We start from the raw sequence: 20,979 nt of genomic DNA on the forward strand, positions 1-20,979 counted from the left end.
TCCAGGGAAAGTAAAGCAATTTTTAACATTATAGGAGCACAAATATGATGATTAGCAGTTTGGTGTATTTTTGGTGTAAAAAGTCATAAATGCAATACTTAAATACCATTATATTACCAGTATAACTATGAGTGTACTGCAGAAGAGCACTGACCATCCACAGTTGGGAGCTTTGATGAGCTCTGACACTCCAAACGACATGGAGCCCATGAAGTCGTTCCTGGTGGTCCGGTCCCAGTCCCACACCTCAATGGACAGGCGCCGGTCTTTGTCTGATGCTTTCAGTTTACTGAGGGACAAACAAGAGCAGAGCCAGGAGTCAGACTCAAAACTAGACTAAGATCAAGCGGTATTACGTGACATGAGTAGAGATGCTCATTAACAGTGCTTTAATAACATAATTATATTTTGTAATTTTTGCTTTAATGGGACGGTTAAGTCAGATTTGCATTTCATATAAAGTGATTAAATAGTTAAATGTTATGTTTTTGTGGTTCAGCGTTATATTGAACAGGCAAGTATCAACATTTACAATATTCACTTATCATTCAAAAGATGATACTGTTTAAGATTTATATTTATTGTTTTATTTAGTGTTTAAAATTTAAAGGTGCACTATGTAACTTTTCCAATGGGGGGACTGCCACCTTCATACCGCCATCTTTGCCTGAATTATTCACAGAATTGGCATTGATTTTTTTATTTTAAGTTTTATTACTGAAATCCACCTTTAAAATCTTAGTATGAGTGGGGTTGCTTCTCTCCAAAAATCTGACCTGTAACGTGGCGGGTTATCGTCATGTCACAAGCTGGTGGTCTTGGGGTTCAGTATCAGTATCAAAATGGTCTTCAATAAGTTTATTTTATTTTTCATAGCAGTACAAGCCTATAATGAATTTAACACTGTACTGCCTGTATGTCAATGTTGTACTCACAAAGTAAAGGACTCGTTCCAGCAGGGGTTGAGCGAGGAGCGGATGGTTCTTGTCTTCTGTTTGGTCTCATTCTTCGGGTCTGGGATCAGTTTCAGTTTGACATAGGGATCTGACAAACCATTGGGGTCCATGGGAATCAGGTTTCTGGCCTCTCCCACTAAAACACATAAGAGAAACAGAGAGAGTGTGCCTGAATCAAGGCCAGAGACAGATGGTTAAATATCTGCTTGTTTTGAGATTGATGAGTCATTATATGATTTTTCAGAAATAAAAAGAAAAACAGACTTAGTCAAAAATAGTGACAAATTTACATGAATCTTAGTTCAGTTTCACACCACATGATAATTTTCAGTAAACAGAAAAGTGTTAATGGGAGATAGTAACATAAAAAGAACAGAGCATTTGTTAGGAAATAATCAATTAATCCTTCACTTTGGCAATGCAGATTCTCTATCATGAACAGGAGCATCTACTGCAGGATAGGCCTGCTTTCAGAGTTGCCAAGTCCACTTCTTTTTAGCAGCTTTGAGCATCTATTTTTAGAAAGTCGCTTGCAAACTGTGGGTTCCTCCTGAGAGGCACTTTCACGTCATAAAAGGCAATTCTTTTCAGTTCTGTTCACATTAATAGACCCAATAATGACAAAATTATTAGCATTATTACATTATTATAATGTTTATTAATGTAGACTGTCCCACTGAAAACTAACAAACTAAATAAACACATGTCATTGATGAAAACTATGCTGTGAAACCATGACCTCACTGGTGCTCGTTCAGCAGTGACAAGCTATTTCTGATTCTTTTTTGAGTCTATTTTAGTGGGGCTGGCATCGCTTATTTTGTTTTATTTTTATAAGGGAAGCCGGAGCGCCCCGAGGAAACCCACCGAGGCATGGAAAGACCTAATTGTCCCACTGGCGTGTGTGGTGGACTTTTAGCGATTGTTTATTGTATTTCAGTGTTTCTATCAACTTGGTTAGCAGGATTGGATATCGGTGTCCAAATATCGGTTCAGCAGATATCCCGAATGGACATATGAACTGATATAATAAGACTATTTCCTGGTCATAGTTGGAATAGAAAATCTCAAAATGTTTGAACTTTCTTTCATACAGAACTGTTCTATAGTGACTTTAGAGTTAAATAACACCTGCATAACACATTTGAGTAAGTTTGGTCTTATTTTAAGTGAATAATGCTGTTTTCTCTACACTGGTATCACTTGACATTGGGAATTGACTGATACTTTAAGCCAGAGTATCGAAATTGGTATCGGAACTGAAAATGGTGGAATGGTCCATCCCTACATTCAAGTTAATATTATTTTTTTTTTTTAATGGGGGAGAAGAGGGTCCTCTGTCCAATTTCACTTTTATGACATTTATTAGGCTACATTTTGAATTTTTTTAGAAATGTTGCACAGGTGTTCCAACTCTAAAAACAACATTATGCACGCTGCACAAAAAGGTGCTGTGAGGTCAAAATGTACTTGACGATGAGCCTTCCTGGTAGGTGACACATCTGAGCCCCAGTTGATGTAATAGTAATTGAATTGGTGCAGGTCTGGTGCACGGGAGTTGTAGGTGAGCAGAAAATGTGCAGGAGGGAGCCATGTTTTCCCCCCGTGTGATAACTGACACATGGAACATAAGAGTGCCGTTTCATAGCAACAGGAGCCAAGCAACGGGTGGAGTGAGAATGCCACCTTCACCATGGCGACGGCATACAGTGAAATGGCCAGTGGGTCCGCACCGACGCGCACCAATGCACACACAAACAAACACCTGTCAATCACAATTACAAACTACATAATGAGCAGCGCATGTTTGTAATTGATGATTCTTTAGGCATAAAAGTGTTCATTATTTTTTTAATAGGCCAATGTATGTATATTTTGGTGTGGTATAGAGCTCAGAATTTAATGTTAAAAACTTTATATATATATATATATATATATATATATATATATATATATATATATATATATATATATATATATATATATATATATATATACATATATACATATATAAATACATAAATAAACAAAAAATACATAAATAAACAAAGAGAACATACCAAAAAAACTGTTGTATCACTACTGGTAAATACATTTATCACACAATTCATGGGTTTCAGCAGTCCTAAAACTAGTCTCAGAATACTTTTGAATAGATGCCAAGTTTATTGTTTATCATTTTAAAATTACCATTGTTTAAACATTGAGGTTGGACAATACAAACATGATCATCCGTAGTGATATGTTCATAAACTGTTGAAAACCCTTCATTTTTAAATAAAATACAATAATTACACCACACTCTGTAGAGAAAACTCACTCCTAACATACCATTTAAGAGTATGATCAACATTCAAAATATAAAAAAACATCTGGTTCATGTGTTTCAGTCATGTAACTTTCTTCTAATTTTGTGGACTTTAATTGCTGTGGCATATGTTCTAGTTTTTCACCAACTATGGATGGATGAAATTTGAGATGGGATAAATAATTGCAGTTCGATTACATTATTTTCTACGTGCATAAAAGTATGGAGTTGTTGTAGTATAAGAGGTTGTGATATTAAAATAAACACTCAGCCTAAACAGAACTTAAAGCGATCAATACGTGACTCTCTACAGAAAAATGATTCTGTAAGACAATAGAATAGACTATCTAATAGAAGTATAGATTTTTTTTTGTTTAATTTTTTTACACGCCGTGGTATTGTCTGTAGAGTTTTGTACATAATCAGACTCTAGAAAGTGACAAAAGGAAAATTGCGTTCGAGAACAATTTTCTGTCGATCAAGTCCACACATGACCTGCTGTGACAGATGGAAAGGGGCCGGCCAGGGTCAGACTGGAAACTGTATTTCCCAGCTCTAACCGAAAGTACTGCATATTTACAAGAAAACCGCCTCAGTCCTGAATAGTGATTCCCCAACGTCTGGACATTTCAGTCGGTATCAACCTCAGCCATCCTTGCTGCTATAAAAAAACAAGGGAAAATACGCTTTTATAGCCATATATGAATATTCCATGGCCCGAGGTAAAAGTCACAGTTCAGCTACAATGAGATATAATCAGTTTTGGAATATCTCGTTGTGAACCCCCCTGCGTATAGAAGCACTGCAATGACGCTTAAAGCCCCGAGGCGAGGCTACTTCATCATGTTTATTGTATGCAATTTTCCCATGCTACAATAAGTGGCCTGAATGTCTCTCATAAAACTAAAACATCTAATCTCCCAGCAATTGGAAAGGAGCATTTAGGATGTAATACTGGCAATGGGGACACAAATTAATACATATTTTTACTCATTTTTGGACTTTCATTTGTTTTTTGCATACCATTGTTTACACTAAGCAATTTTTCTATTGAAGAGTCTGCCGCCTGCTTGACTACTTACAGATGCTATAGCTTTTCAAGGAATTTTCAGTAAGGCACTACAACTTTAGATGCGTGTATACACTTTTTTTTTACACATAATCTTGCTGCATTTTTGTAACTAAAATGGAATGACAGTGTAATTTCTCACTGTAATCCAAGAAATGTGAGTTGTAAAAACTGAAATTATAGAAGATTTGAGACTTCCGACCTCTCCCGCTAGAGGGCAGAGTCGTCTAGTCTTGAAGAGTCGTGCACTTTTCTTCCTATCTGGTGATACAAAGCAGAAAACTACAAGGCCAGTGTGAGCAATAATACTTACAGAGTCTGATCATATTAGTCAGTGCAAAGCCAGTGATTGCATCTAACAACACAAAAACAACTTTAGCCCACCCCATAAACATGCTAATATGACTCCCCTGCATACCATATAACATCATCATCAGTGATCAAGGACCATCTCTGCCGTTGCTTGGATACAAAAGAGCTCGCTTCCCTCTCCTCACGCCTTATGAGGTAGTCACCAATAAAACCGAAGCTACAATCGTGTCAGCCTACCTGTCTCTCTCCTTTTCTGTTTTGCTTTGGCCTGGTGCTAAATGGAAAGTGCTGTCAGTAAAAATAAGAACGGATCTACAACATACAACAGTGTATTAAATATCAAAGGATTACATCTCTCATACTGTCACATTAGGCATAAATGCTTAGAGCAGCTTATAAAAACATTTCAAAAGTATTGTGAAATTCAATGTACAGGCTACCTGACACAGAGGAAAACTAGCTAGCATTTATCAGAAATGGACCACAAAAGGAGACAACTGATGCAATAAAAAATGGCTCTGGTGAATTACGTGTGTACTGGCAACACACTTATAGTTGGGACAGGCTAAAGTAATGGTATGTGGTAGAGGTGTAACAATATCCAAGTCTCACAATACGATATCGTCATGGTATGAACCTCACAGTACGATATTTATTGCGAGATCATGGGAAAGGTCACGACATGGTGGGGAGGCTCATGATCAGGAATGTAACAATATCCAAATCTCTCAATATGATATTTTCACGATATTTTGTGGAGGCAAACACAAAACTGTTAATATTCTACTTTTTCCTCTTAAAATGCCTTGACAAGACTTAATCCAAAGAACTAAGACTTAAAAATGCTTAGAACTGTTATTTCTTCTTGTAGTCTACACTGAAATGGAGTAAAGGATCATGTAGTTCCCTTTGTCTTTTTTTTTACCTATTGCTGCACCATAACTCTTAATTTAAGCAAAGAGACTTGTACATTCGATATATTGTGATGGTCCATGATATTATTGTGAGAATTTTGAAGATACAATATCACAATATTTGTTACATCCCTAGTATGTGGACAAAACAGCTGAGGCAGCATTTATTACTTTTCAGATATTAAATAATAGCAATCGAATAAGTAACAAAACTGCTTTGTAGGGCAGGTAAATATGGAATAATTAATAACGTTTTTCTTTGCTCCTCATATTTATCCATTTCAAGTATTATTTATGTATGTATTTTTTTCCTGAAAACAAAAGAAAATCACTTCCTTATTAATTTCATGAACATAACATAATCTTAGTGAGCATCATTTAGCCTAAAATAGTCAAACTCGATGCTTTTACAGACAGAGGATCAGAATATCACTGACAATGTGAATGGCCTGGATCTTAATTAAACTAACAATCTATTAATTGTCCACCCCTGCTGCTTTGTGTTGTGCTCTTCTTCTCTGCCATGCATAAAATAATGTCATGACTTGGCCTGGGAGGAGCAAAGGGGCCATCAGTGTAATCTTCAAAAAGGCTTTGAATTCCAAATGTGTTGTTGCATAACACAATGAGCATCCACTGGAGCCTGATAATGTCTGGGGAGAGCAGCGCGGCCAATGGGAGCGCAGGATCCGTGTGTCTCTGCCAGAGATGGACCACAAGAGGGTAAACTTAGAACAGAGCAAGATTAAACAGTCTTCATTTGAAACTATGCATATTTTCATATAGTACTGAAGAAGGCTTATTAATGTTACACAATCAATTACAGTTTTATCAGTGTAGTGACCGAGATAAAAGGCATTATTCTGATCCACTGTGCTGCTACCTCTGGCTCTCTCTCATCATTAACTTGTGCCTATTGACTTGTGTTTTCTATCTTGTTTTTGATGATGATGATTTAATGCTGGCTGTGGAGCTACAAATGATAAATGTTAATCAATAATCAGATAATTGCAGTGAGAAATGTGTTGAACTGCCTGTAGATGTCTTGTTTGAGGTCAAGTATCACACAAATGGTGATTGTAGAGTTAACTATAAAAGTGCAGCAAAATCACCTTTATGTCCTTTATTGAATGAAAACACTGTATGGTTGTCTTCTTTAAAGGTTCTATATTATGTTAAATGGATACTTGTGAACTGTTAGCTATGTTATAATGTTTTTAACTCATCAAAAACATACCCAGAGTGGTGTTTTGTTTCATTCACACATGTTTGAGTAACCCTTTATTATTAGTCTGTCTACATCTCCAAAGCTCAAAATGCTCTCTTCCACTTTGCATCTTTTTTTCCCTTTTTGTTTAGTAGAGATCTGAAATTCCAGGAACAGAACTTATCCAAATTACTAGTGAAGGTGAATGAAGTTTAAAAACACAGTGGAGCACTTCCTGTATTACCCTGTGACAGTGTTTTCTGGTTTTCAGCCTAAATATGGAGGATTTGAGTTTTTTTTTGATGAGGAAACATTTAGATTTTCAAGTCTATTTATAATTTTCATATTATAGACCATGTATTTGCTATTCAAATTTTGTATAAATGTTATTGTTGATGTAGTTCCCTTCTCAACTATCCACTTGTGAAAACATTACTGAATTTTCCGGACTATTGAGCACACCTGAATATAAGCCGCATCAACAAAATTTTAACATTGTGCATATATAGGCCGCACCTGAATATAAGCCGCAGCTGTCCACGTCTTCAAGAACGTTTTCAAATTCGGGCCATCTGCTTTTATCGCCTCTGAAAGCTTTTGTTGTTTTTTTGCGCTGAGTCAGTTTGTCATGCTGCCATCGCCAAAATCTCGCCAACGACTCATTGATGCAGAGTTCACGTGCAGCAGCTCTGTTTCCTTCTTCCACAGCCACATCAATTACCATTAACTTAAAAGCTGCGCATCACCCCTGTCTCTCCCTGCTCTGCGCATGTCTCCAGCAGAAAGAGCCTCCGTCCTGTCTGGATCATGTCAGTGTCTTGGAGGATTTCAGCAAATTTCAGACTCTCTCTGGGACGTGGCTTGTTCTATCAATCAGGTATGAGTGGATGTCCGGCTACTGAAGTTTGAGAAGTTTCATCTCGTCATTTACACATACAGGTAAGACGTATCCCCCTCACCAATGTTCATTTAGTATCATAACTTATTTTATCACACGGCAATAAACTATTTGAGTGTGCTGATAATATCATTAGCTACTGTGGCAACTTCATGTTAACCCTAGATCCATGTGTTACCCACACAGACAGTAGCACTTTTTGGACTGCTGTGTTGCCGAATGGACAATGTCCCAAACAAAGAATCCGTCCATATATTCGCCGCATCGTTTTATTAGCTGCAGGGTTCAAAGTGTGAGAAAAAAAAGTAGTGGTTTATAGTCAGGAAATTACGGTATTTGTTTTGCAGTCAGCAGTGCAACTCACACTGTAGTCTTTCTATTCTGATCCCAAAGGTCTAATTCAACCATCATGCCTCCTGCTCTGTCTGATGAGATCACTGGTATTGTTAAATATATATATTTTTCCTCTTGACTAGCTGGTTATGAAACTTTCCATCATAATAAAAACACTAGTCATGTCCTTTCCAGCCATGGCTAAAATCTTTTGCCAGTAGCAAGGTGAGCAAGCTGCGCACAACAGTTCTTTTCAGTATTTTAAATGCCCACAGAGCTATGTAGTCATGCTGCTGTCCTTTTATTTTTACAATGAAATAACTCAGGGCATTGCTAAAACAATATCACAAACAATACCCCGACTTGGACTTCAGATTCCACAACATACAACACTCTAGCTGTTGCCCAAAACTGAATAAAAGTGTGAAATTTATACAATAGGGCAGATCTGGCTTTGGGTAGTGTCAAAAGAAGCAAGAAAAATACATCTTGTTCATGTTTTGAACCTGGGGCAGCCATGTCAGCTTTGGGACATCTCACCCTGAGTAAACCCCTGTGTGCTCTCTTATCCTCGGGCGCCCTCAGGCTCACACATCTGCACATGCTTCATTATGTCTGTTACTTAAGGTAAATTATCATGGAAGCAGAAAGCCAGAAGAAATTTAAAGGAAGAACATTACATGCTCAATACAGACGGGGTTGTGTTATGAGCCGTGTTTTCGTAGTCAGAAGTGATGCCATAAACCAAATAGAGGAGCACAAGCCTGGGGATATATCGTTAACATGATACGATATTAACATGACGTGGCGATACATTATGGTGACCAGACTTTCAAAATAAAAAAACTGGGATATGCACAGTTTGTGGTCGTTGGTAATAAAATTGTGAAACGAGTGTATAATTAAGAAAAATTCTTCTGCACTCAGCCCATTCATGCCTAACATGTGAGCCAGTATAGTCATATTTTCTTTGTGTTTTGGTCATTTTTAAGCAGCTTGACAAGTTATGCCTCTCTTTACTGTTGAAAGGGATCAAATTGGTCAAAAATAAGGACATACGGGACATTTCTTGTATAAAACTGGGACAAATCACTGGTTTTGGATAAATCAGCTGGGACATGGGACACAGGGCTCAAAACTGGGACTGTTCCAGGTAAATAGAGACATTTGGTCACCCTACAATACACGCACACATTCTCTCACATAAAATTACAGTCACAAACTATCTAGCATTTGCCAACAGTAATTCAGTTATTCACGTTCACCTTTTTAGTTGAACATCAAACACCCAGGTCTGTGGATGCTCGTATTGATCGCAGGCTCCTGAAAATGTGTTGTTTAAATGCATTTTGTGTTTTTTCTTGAGATTTCTTTTATTGCCAGTGTTTGCTAATATGTGCATTGTGTCTCCTTAGTAACTCCTGAACATTCCAATATTCCATATAGATACATGTAGAACACCCCCCATTCAAACAAATCTCCAGCAACTGTAACAATGAAATCTAGTCTATTTATTTAATGAGACAGGGACAGTGCATAATATCTGTTAACCTTAACACGAGAGATACATTGAGCCAGGTTATAGTAACAGTGCTAATTTCTGCCTGTAGTCCCTGGGAAGGTTCATGTTATAGTTCATAAAATCAAACATACACAGAGAATGTTTTCATAAAGTCCGGAGCATCGTAACAATTCTGTATCATCATTCACACCCAGTTCTCTCAGCATCTTAAAAATATCATCCTTAACAAAATCGTCATTCAGTTCATTCACTCCAGAACATCACTCATCATTTTGGTAATTAAAATGACCAAAATAACCAATTATAATTTGAGGTGAAATCATGTATGTGACGGAGTATATGAGCCATGTGAATCGTGGTCAACAGTGGACACATTCAAGTCCTGCCATCTGCTTGCTACTATTACGAAAATGTTAATGTTCCATAGTACGGCAGTAAACTAATCTATCTCCATGGAGACCAGCAGGCGACGCACCAGGCCAAATTACATGCCAAATCCATACTGAGGCAAGAATGCGGAGGTCAGCAATAAAATATATGATGTAAGATTGACAGACAGGTTTAATGACCTACTGTGGAACATTCAAAGTAAAGCAATAACGCATCCATGGACACAGAAAGAGTCATGCCCCCACCAGAAAAGTTACATAGTAAGATTTTAAGTCTGCATTGCTGTCTGTGTATTCAAATTAACTTTAGAAACAACTGGAAATAGCAGAAAGAAATTACACAATTATTCATAATGCAGTGTATCCTGGTGTCTTGTGTCTCTAACATCATGCTGATTGGATTGCAAAAACTAGACTTTCTTCAATAGAAAATGGGAAAACTACCAGGCACAGGCAGGTCTAGTCAAAGCCACTATTATTTACTACTGTATGAGAAAACGATTTATGAATTTGTTGCTCTCAGATGGCGGTGGTGTGAAATTGCCACTACGTTTGTAGCAGGTACAGCTCGCATAGCGCTGCTGTTCCTCGAATGTGACACAAATTTAAATCCACACTTAGATAAACATTGGGCTCGTGGGCGATTTTCTGTACACATAAAATCAAGGACAGAACCACGAAGAGGAGAGAGAGCATGCACAACTGTTTAACATGGTAACACAACTATCTATGAATGCGTGGACACTTGCAGAGCTCGACCCTTTGCCACGAGGAAACTGTGGTAACCATGTCAACAAGCGTAAATCAAAGAAGATGGGATAAAATCACAAAGACAGCTTTATGCCCTCAATGGTAAACAAGAATTTTTATGAACGCAATATATTTCTGAGCCAATCTCTGCTCTTGCAATAGTGAGGTGATTGTGTCAGATCCCTGTTGAGTTGAAAACACATTATTGGCCTTGGTGCGTGTATTCCCTCACCACTGCTGTCTTATGTGCGAGGCTCAGCAGTCAATTCTTTACCTGACAAAGGGTTTAGCACAGTGCACTCGGAGCTACACAGGTACGGTACTGACTGACAGCTTCATTTTGAGGTGTTGGAAATACAGAAGACTCATGGACCTAATGCAGACTGTGTAGTTATAAAGTTGAGCATGTTTTTCTGTCTGTTTGAGTTATTACAGTAGAGAGTTGTGGAGTCGGAACAGAAGATGTAAAAGTGGCGTCGACAAGCGTTAGACAAGCGTTTTCGGGAGGAAATCTGTGAGCATACGGTGACGCAAAAGAGTGTGGAATTAGATTGGGTATGCGTGCCGCCGTCTGGGTGGTGACGCAGGGTGGTGATGTATGTGACGTAAATGTGTGCACGGCATGAGCTGATCTAACCAGAGTTTGCGTCTTGGGCAGTGTAGACGGAAACACTACGACGGAGCGTATTCAACTTTTAGTTTCAGATTTTTGCGCTTTTAAGCCCCAAAAGTGCCATCACAGTCTAAATCAAAGTCACTTCAAATAAAATATTTTGTCGTTTCTCCTCGCAAGCGTTCTTGTGTAAACAGGCCCTTAGTAACTGTGAGAGCCAGGAACTTCAATTTGAGAAAGTGTGAGTTTTAAGGCTGAGCAATATGGCAAAAAATAATAATTTTATTCTCATATCACAATCACAGTTTTAATTTGGATTGTATTTTGTCTTCAAAACAAATGTCTTTCAATAGTAAATTCACGAACACAGACAAAACTATTACCTCTCAGTAAAAAATCCAGATAATTGACCAATTGAAACAGTTGGATCTTGATTAGATTAAAATTGCATTAACTGCCCAGTCATAGTTAGTTTTAAATAATTTAATGAGAAAGCCTTATTTTAAGTAATATTTAAATGACTTTTTTGTATTTTTTCAATGGAGAATGGATTGGTTAGTTGATGCTGAAGTGAAGTTGCATGTAAGTAAGTAAGTAAGTCTTTATTTATATAGCGCTTTTCAAAGACATTTTTTGTCACAAAGACTTTACATTACATTCAGCATTATTCCTTCACTCTATACCTGGTGATGGTAAGCTACTGTTGTAGCCACAGCTGCCCTGGGGCAGACTGACAGAAGCACAGCTGCCATGCCAATCGGCGCCAACGGTCCCTCCGACCACCACCATCACTCACACACACACCACACACATACCACTTTCATACTGGGCATGTATTATCTTATCTAGGCAACATATGGGCACTGGTGTCTCTCTGGTGTCTGTTATTATAATTCATGAACCCATTCTAAAACTACATCATTATTATAACTGAACCATCACATTTTACAGAGTTAGGAGTTGGTCTTACCTGTGACATGTAGCCTGTCCATGCTGACCTCTATCTTGAGAAACAGACGTCCTCTGCGCTCTGTGTGGTCGGTCCCGCACAGACTCGGCACATTCACCACACACTGCTTGTGCACATTCATGTCACAGGCTGGACAGAAACAGAGGAACAGTTAGAGCTTTAAAATACAGTAAAATGCACAAGCACACAGGATATGAGTGGGTTAGGACAAAAGATCATAGTTCTAAAAATAGGAATACATTTCTCCAATAGACTAAAATATTCATATTAACCTCAATGTATTAGGGTTGGACCTTAATTTAGCTGCGTAATCAGTCTATGACGTCTTTGTCAACAATTTTATTTTTTTTATTTGTCAGTGACTTGTTTCATTAAGATTATTATTAGTAGAGAAAACAGGTTTTATATTACATCTGGTTTACACAACTACGTTTTAACAGGATTTATTACTGAAATGATTTATTCTTGAATTTCAGGTGAATTTTGGAAAGCCAATGTTATATGTTGTGGTATGGATACTGAGACACATTATCACTGATGTGTGCTGATGTGCCTTTTCCGTGGTCGGATTGTTGCAGTTCCCACAGAAGCAGCAGACAGACCTCAGGCTAAAGTAACAGTTGTGGTCTTGTTCACCCTCATTTCCTCCTGTCTCCCTCACTGCCCTTAAAATCACTCCGCTTCTCCTGTTCCTGTTTCATTCCAGGCCTCTTTCTTCTCTCCAAACACACACTGTGAGGGACATTGGGGCAGAAGCACAAAGGACGGAGCTACGGCCGCCCCTCCAAGTCCTCCATCTGTGACCGCTGAGCTGCAGATGGACTGGTGCAGTGAGAGCACGGGGAACACTCAATAGGTCGCGTTCACATTCAAATATGTGATGGTGCCATAATTTCAGGTGGAGGGCTATATGTTCAGGCCTGTCATGATAATCACTATATCGACTATATCGAAGCTAGAACCATGTATTTTTGAGTTCAGTATTTATCGTGTGTACATTTTCTTTGCAATAATGGGGAGATTTGGTCATTTCTGTTGTAATACGGCAACATTTGAGCTGTAGATTATTGAATAAGTAATTTTTCTGGCTAATTATTAGTTGATTTAGCTATTTATTTGTTGCAGCTCATGCCTTTTAATAATACAGTATATTTTACTACTACTTACTACTAATTTTCTACTTATTATCTTGCATTGTGTCAGTGGCATATACTAGTAGTTTCAATATTATTGTTTATTTATCGTGCTTTTTTTTACTGTGCTTCAAAATTTGTTAACCTGGCAAGCCTAGGTGTGTTCACTAATATTGTATCTTCACACTTGCCTACTATCCTTAGTGCCGTTTTGCCTAGGATAGATTAATTTCTATACATGCTGTCATTAAGGGTGCACTATGTATCTTTTCTGGTGGAGTGTGCCATTTAGTGCTGCCGCTCAATTTCATTCAGGAACACCAGACGGTTTGCAAGAACCCTGGAAGTTGTAGATCTTACACCGGCCAATCAGTGAAGAGCTGTGAAGCCATGATGTCAAACTCAAGCGCCTGTCTGGGTCCCTTTTGTAAGAATGTACAAAGCCATACATTCTGTGTTGGCAAAGATTCCCGAGATCGAGGATTTAAAACCGGAACAAAGACAATGGTGAATTTTATCAAGTGGAAAGACGTTATTGCCCTTCTTCCTACAGGATTTGGTGCATTACATACGTCACGACCAAACAGCAATGACTGCTTAAATAAAAAAAGTACCCGCCTACCATCGACTGAACGAATCCTAATGCTACGAGATCAGACAGTTTTCATGAAGCGAAACCGGCTGATGAATCAGGCTATGTGCCACCTGTTTGTCCATGAAATGTTTCACAGTATCACTTTAAACTTATAGCCCTTGCATTTATTCAGGTGTCATTATTACTCATATAAATCTCGAACAACATGTATTCTTACCATGAGCAGGGAAGCTTCTACACAGATCTGAAGTGTATGGACAAGTTTAATGTCATGCTGTGGAACATTTTAGTCAACGCAATAGCAATTCCATGGACACATGGAGGTGGACCCAGAAACATTATGTAGGGCACCTTTACATGATGGATATCCACAATGTAAAATATGGATATCCGTGGACTTTAATTACATTTTAAAAATGTATTACACAGGATGAGAAAGCGTATGGCATTTTGTGAGATATTGAGCCATCCCTCGACATAATGTGAGAAAATCATCTACAGTCTGTAATACCGGGGTCTGTATGGAGAGTGAGATTGAGATGGTAGGTGGAGAGATTGGGAGCTGGGGGAGGAATGGTGGATTTGTGCCTGGGCCTGGAAAGCACAGCTCACTATAGGAGTACAGTAACAGTCTACTCCCATCTGTTCTCATTACAGCTCGTTTTAGGACACAGACAGCAGTGTGGCACACACAAATAGACCCCCACACACACACCCCCACCCGGGCTACTCACTGTCACACTTCATGCCCTGATGGATGAGGCCGTACAGCAGAGAGCCGCAGTGGTCGCAGAACGTGGGGCTGCCATACGTGTGGATCTTGAATTTGTGTTTGCTTCTGGGGTCCTGAGACAATACAGATAAACAACAACATAAGGGATTAGTAAGACTCTAAGTGGTACTTTAGTGCCACTAGGGAAATTTAGTGTCCATTTGTTCTAGCCTTAAATGCATCCTGTCAGGAGCAGTGGGTCACCGCAATTTGGGATGTCTTAGTTAATCAATAATTGTAATTATTTAGGTCAAAAGATAATCGAAAGAAACTAAAGCACATTATTAGTAAAAATATTAAAAACAAAAGTTAGTCAAAAAAGTAAAGCTGATTGTTAAGTGCTGTTTTATCTGTCTGTTTATATCAAATTAACTTTAAAGGGCCAATATTAAGTCATTTTCTGATGTTGTTTCCTCACCAAACCTACATGGTGCTATGTTTTGTTTCATTTACACATGTTCTTCTCTCAAAAAGAAATCACTGTGGTCCACCTTGAGATATCTTGTGGCAAAACAAGAGGTGAACTAAAGGTAAAAGGTAGCTGTTAACTTGAAAACTACTGCTTCATGAAATCTTTAGAGATGTAGACAGCCTAATACTCCAGGATTAGGCTCCAGGTGTGACTGAACTGGTGACCTATTGTACAGCTACATGTTTTTATGTTGATGGAGGAAGCCAGAGCGCCTGACATGCAAACTCCAGTTATAAACCTAATTTTGTCCAAGAATTCAACCCAGGACCTTGCACTGAGGTGAGAGAGTTAGTCATAAATATACTTTCATCATAATGTTTCTGCCTCTTTGACTTTATATTTTAAAATAGGAATAAGAGCCATCCCAATGGTACATCGTGAAATCTGCCAAATCAAATAAATCATCTTCTACATTTTCGACAAATGAAAAACGAGCAAATGTAGAAAATACTCCAGATGGAAAGGAAACGTTGGGTCATTAACAGTGTGTGGGAATGTGTAAGGTTCAAACAGTTTCAAGCTTGGTGTCAGCTCTCTCCATCTTGTCATCCTGGAATCGGTCCCAGTATCGCAGTAGCAGCAACACTCCCCTCTAACTGTCATTATGCTAGTCTTCCTCCTCTCCACAACATCTGCTTGTAAATCAACACAAGGTAGTGAGCGACTGGAGGTTGATGAAGAGGAATATGTTTTCAGCACCGTGTGCAAATTCATACTTGGATGTGCTAATCAGCAAAGATGAATGTGCATGTGTTTGCAATCAGCTGAGATGGGTGTGCATTGTGGTAACCTGGTAGGTACGCTAATGCTGAAAATCACAACAAAACAAACATGGTGGTAATTAAAGACCCTGCAAATGAGGCCTTGTGAGCCCCCCGCCAACCTTGTCAGTGTTACACTGAAGTGTCAAGAGGAATAGCAGCAAACAAATGACTAATTTTCTGCACTAAATTGAACAAGTAAACAAGATAATACTTGTAAGGGGAGGGCTAAGTGGGGACTTCTGGACATGTTATAGGGATGCACCAATCCAGCTTTTTGAGTGCCAATACTGATTCTGATACTATAGCATTAAATATATAAGATGAGCAGTGCAGAAACTGATGTCAACATTTATTTCCTTTAAACAAAAATAAAATAAGAAAGAACTGCTCCAAATGTGTTATGGAGCAGTTATTTATCAAGTAATCACAGAAGAGTTTTGTGTAATTTAAAATTCATCAACATTATGAGACTTTCTGGGCAGACTAAACGGCCAGTAATCTATTTTAGCAGGATACTGACTGAGGCCAATTGGAGGCCAATATCCAATGCAAATTATTCAGTATATCTGATACCAGTATCCGATCTGTGCATCCCTACTCCTACCCCTACTCCTAAAACTTGATTTTTTTGCTGGACTATTATGAAGAATTGTGATCTGCCTTCAGTTACATTAGAAAGTCCATTTGGCAGGGATTGAAGTGTAAAACCTTTCCTGCTTAAGCAGACTCAAGATTCAGCAGTGTGAATTGTGCACAGTGAAAATTAGTTCAGCCACAGAATGCAAATGTCATTTTACCTTTGCTTTAAGATGTGTAGATTTGGATGAAATATAGAAATTTGAAGTGTTTTCTTTGTTTAGCAGAATTAATTATGCTGTAGGAAATGGAAAGTAAATTATAACATAAGCTGAGTGTGTATTAGAGAAGGGAAAGAGAGAAAGAGGAGGCAGCCAGACTTGTCTCTTGAGGCCTGGCACTGATGTTGATAAGGACCCTGCTCTGTTCTGTGTAACATCAACATGCCTCTGCACATCTCTGTTGTGTCCCTGTGTTCAAAATAATACACTCACAATGGAGTTAAGTGTAACCATCGACCAATCATGTGAAGAGGTAAACACTCCAGTTATCTGAGAGTCATGGGACAGATCACGCTGAAATATGAGTAAAAAGAGGACATACTGTAGCTCCAACAATTGTGCCTCAGCTATTTTAAACGTGTGATAATACTGCAAAAGAAGACTTGTTATAAACAGCAAAGAGAAGTCCTCGCTCAATTAAATCGTAACACCTACATACATACAAGGTACAAAATCATACTAATGTCATTTCACAGCCTCTCTATGTTTGCTGAATGATATTTCCTTCATTATTAATGTAAGTCATCTCGAAAACATTTTGTGTTTTTGTCTCCTAATGAGCAAACAACTGTACACCCACAGCGCACTGACCATTCATCTACCTACTGCACTAGGTGGGCTAAATATTTGCATAAAATTTCCATGTAGAAACTGATGAAGAGGAGGGAAGTTGGCTGTGACTTTTCCCACACATTTTTCACATCAAAGTGCAGGAGATACAGCTGTCACGGCCGCCACAGTAACAAAAAGAAGCTTCACATAGTTACTGAATATGACAGGGTGCAGCCGTATACAGACAAGTGCTGTGCCATGAATAAATGCATAGAAAATGTAGAATTCAAGGAAGCCACAATAGAGACCTGACTGAAATGACAATGACAAAGCAGAGGAGGATGGTATGGATAAAGCTTGTGTCATTTTGTTAGAGCTTTACAATGGATTGATTAATTGATCCCACTCTTCACGATGTCAGTTTACTAGAAGACAATTTCACAGAGCTGATTTGCATTTTCTCAAATTTAGCACTGCAGAGGGCTGGAGTCAGAACAGTTAACATACCAGATCCAATGGCATCTCCATAGGCTTAGCACCATCTGTGAGATTCGGTCAATTGCTTGAAAGTTGAATAATAACATAATGCATTGAAGTTATGTTTTGCTTTATAGTCCATCAGAGATTTCAGTCAGTCACACTCAGAGGTGACACTAATGTTGCTACAGCTGCCCTGAGACGAAGTGATGAGGTTTGTGTGCGGCTACTAAACTGAGCCAATAGTCCTTGAGAACCCCCGCACAATGACAAACACAACAATATGATGTAGAGAGCTTTACTTATTTCAAGGTTTGGGCTAATGTTCTCACAATATAACCTTGCACAACAAAATGGATTTGTGAGTTCATAATTTCACAAGAATCCATTTGGGCTTTAAACCATTTTCAATAGCACAATGATACAAACGCACACAATACACAATATATACACAATGGAATGTCATTTTTTTTTTTTTTCTAATTTGATAGTTTTAGTGTATCCAATTTAGAAGCAGCAATATTCCTTCTTCCTTCTGTTCTTGAAAACTTCTTAAACTGGACAACTTTCAAAGACTCTGGACGGGCCATCACAAAAACAGACAGACAGGAGCACTGAAGCTGAACAGGAGTCAGAGCAAGAGAGTCCTTCAAACAGGGGCAGAGTCACAGGAGCAGCAGGGACCAGTGACAGGAGCGCAGTGACAGGGGAGGAGTGACAATGAGCTCACTGCTAATGACATGCACAGCACCACCCGGAGGTGAATCTAACTAATTAGTAAATGGACAAGAACACAGCAAAAAGTGTGATTTATAGCAGAGGTTAATTGGGTGTTTGACATCTGATTTTTAAAACCAGGTTAACGGGCATTGATTAATTCATAAGTCCTTTTAGAATGTGTCCAGAATCAATGTGTGGGAATTAACAGCCCAGGAGCCAACAAAAAGTGCAATTTCATTGTCACATTTTTTTGTAATTGCTGATAAAAAGATAAATAAAAACTAAAACAAAATTAGCTTATTTTGTCAATGAAAAAAAAAAAAAGTACATAACCCATTTCTAATGTTTTGTCAAAATTAACACTGGTCTAAAAGTTTTTTTTTTTTTATAACTGGTGTGAATCAGCACGAGGAATTTCTATTTATTGTCTTGGAACTATTTCTGCTTCACAAACAGACCCGGGAGAGTGGAAAAAGCTCCCCAGACATCCACGGCTTGGAACAAACTTTCCCAAAACATCAACACGACTCAATTACAGTTTTATTGTGGATATGAGAGTGGTTTATTTGTCTTGTAGGACAGACTTGTGGGAACAAAGCAAAGGAAAAGAAAAGAATACAAAAGTAGAGCTCTGCATGTTGAAATTCCTCCAGGTAGAAAAGCATTGTGCAGTGTGGGTTGTGGCACTCATTTTTCCTCTGGTGAAAAGTGCAAAACAACTGGTGCTGTCAGCAGGAGTCCAAACACAGATTGAGGACACAGAGAGAGAGCTGGGGCTGGAGCTGACCCACTGTGCTGAGGGGGGCAGACTAAACATATACAAGGCAATGAATACTTGAAGATTTGTGTGCAGTGCAAATAAAAGTTTAGGAATAACAATATGTTACACTGTGCTCCTTTATGGCTGTGACAAGAGGTGACCTCATTCATAGAAAGAACAGATGCTTTTCAAGGGATTTGTTTTAGCAATAGCACCATTTAATTGAATAAATGTTGAATGATACTATACTGTAGAACATTCTAGACCAAGCAATACCATATCAATGGAGACAACAAGATGATGGATCCCCAACAAGACAACTTACATAGTGCACCTTTACACCATTGTTTCATTTCCCAAAGACTGGGTCGTGACCCTCAGGTGGGTCACAAGAGATTTTTCTTGGTTCGCATTGTCATGATCTGCATGTCTGTCAGCAATATACAGTTCTGACACTGATCTGCTGCTGTGCTCTCCTCCTGCAACCCGGACTGCAACGTGCTACAAAAACGCAGACAGGCACACCTATCTCATTAGAAATGTTAAGAAATGTTTTGTATCATTTCTAATCTTTTTGTAATTATTTTATTAACTATTTTGTTCCAATTTTGCTGAGTCAATTGAATTTTGAAAAGAAAAAGAAATGGGCTACATTTAATGTCCAAACTGGTGACTTATGGATCATTTTATTGCTGGTTCAATTGCTGTTTTTCATTGTTTAAAACTTGAGTAATACAAATTGTTTAGAGAAACACGATCACTCAATCAACAATAAAATATCCTCATTAATGTTCAGTAATGGTCAGATCTCCTTTATTTTGTGATTTACGAATAATGTCTATAGACTTGGGTCTGTAAGGTTTGTGACTTTAAAATATGGCTCCCCAGAAAAAAAGTTTGGGAGACACTGCTTTAGACAGTCCCAAAAATTGTAATTCTTCAACAGTATCTGTCTGTGTTTGATGTCTCCTCGTGTGTTTAAAACAGGCTGTAACTGTTGCACTGCTGTTGCAACATCAACCAGCATCACCAGTTGTTTTGACTTTAAGGTTAATAACTCTGTAACAGATTTTTAAAATGGTTTAAATAAAATATCAGAAAGCAGAACCAGAACATGGGCAGATGGTGCAACCTATTATAATATATACATTTATATGCTACAATATGTTTACTGTATGATTTGATAGCTTAAGCACTATACAAACTAATCATACAGTATGGACATTATGGTAATTCTAATCACTACCATTTGTGCAAACATGGCCCCTATTATTCAACACAAACAGATGTGTGGAAATGTGGGCAGTGGGCGATGTTGGTGACAGCAGATTTAGAAGAACAAATCGCTCCCACATAAAAGTGCAGCAGGGTTCAGTGGGGAGACAAGACTCTGACCATTAGCTCAGTGACCTCTGTGTTTGTTTGTGCTAATGAAAAGTCCATATTGATTATCAGTGATTGGATTAGCAGTTGACACGTCAGTCTATACAAGTGTGCAGTTCATAATAAGATTATACACACAAACATTTACACTAATTTAGTCTACGATAAAACCATGCAAGTATAATATCTGTTAACACTTTATGAAATAATGAAGCATAAACAAAGACTTAATTCATAATGAACAAACAGTTTA

General features: G+C 38.3%; 1 protein-coding gene across 2 annotated transcripts in view; it reads right to left on the bottom strand.

The window, feature by feature from the left end:
* The window catches only part of prkcab (protein kinase C, alpha, b), a 96,392-nt gene that overhangs the window by 15,991 nt on the left and 59,422 nt on the right, over positions 1–20,979 (bottom strand). For both annotated transcript variants that reach the window (XM_055152594.1, XM_020932324.2), the window contains exons 4-7: positions 14,704–14,815; positions 12,242–12,370; positions 936–1,092; positions 155–289 (exon numbers count right to left, since the gene is read on the bottom strand). In XM_055152594.1, the coding sequence (XP_055008569.1) occupies positions 155–289; positions 936–1,092; positions 12,242–12,370; positions 14,704–14,815 (533 nt within the window). The remainder of the gene's footprint in view (positions 1–154; positions 290–935; positions 1,093–12,241; positions 12,371–14,703; positions 14,816–20,979) is intronic.

Source organism: Boleophthalmus pectinirostris, unplaced genomic scaffold (genome assembly GCF_026225935.1).
Source record: "Boleophthalmus pectinirostris isolate CB_2022bp ecotype Guang Dong unplaced genomic scaffold, ASM2622593v1 HiC_scaffold_17, whole genome shotgun sequence".
Classification (NCBI taxonomy): domain Eukaryota; kingdom Metazoa; phylum Chordata; class Actinopteri; order Gobiiformes; family Gobiidae; genus Boleophthalmus; species Boleophthalmus pectinirostris.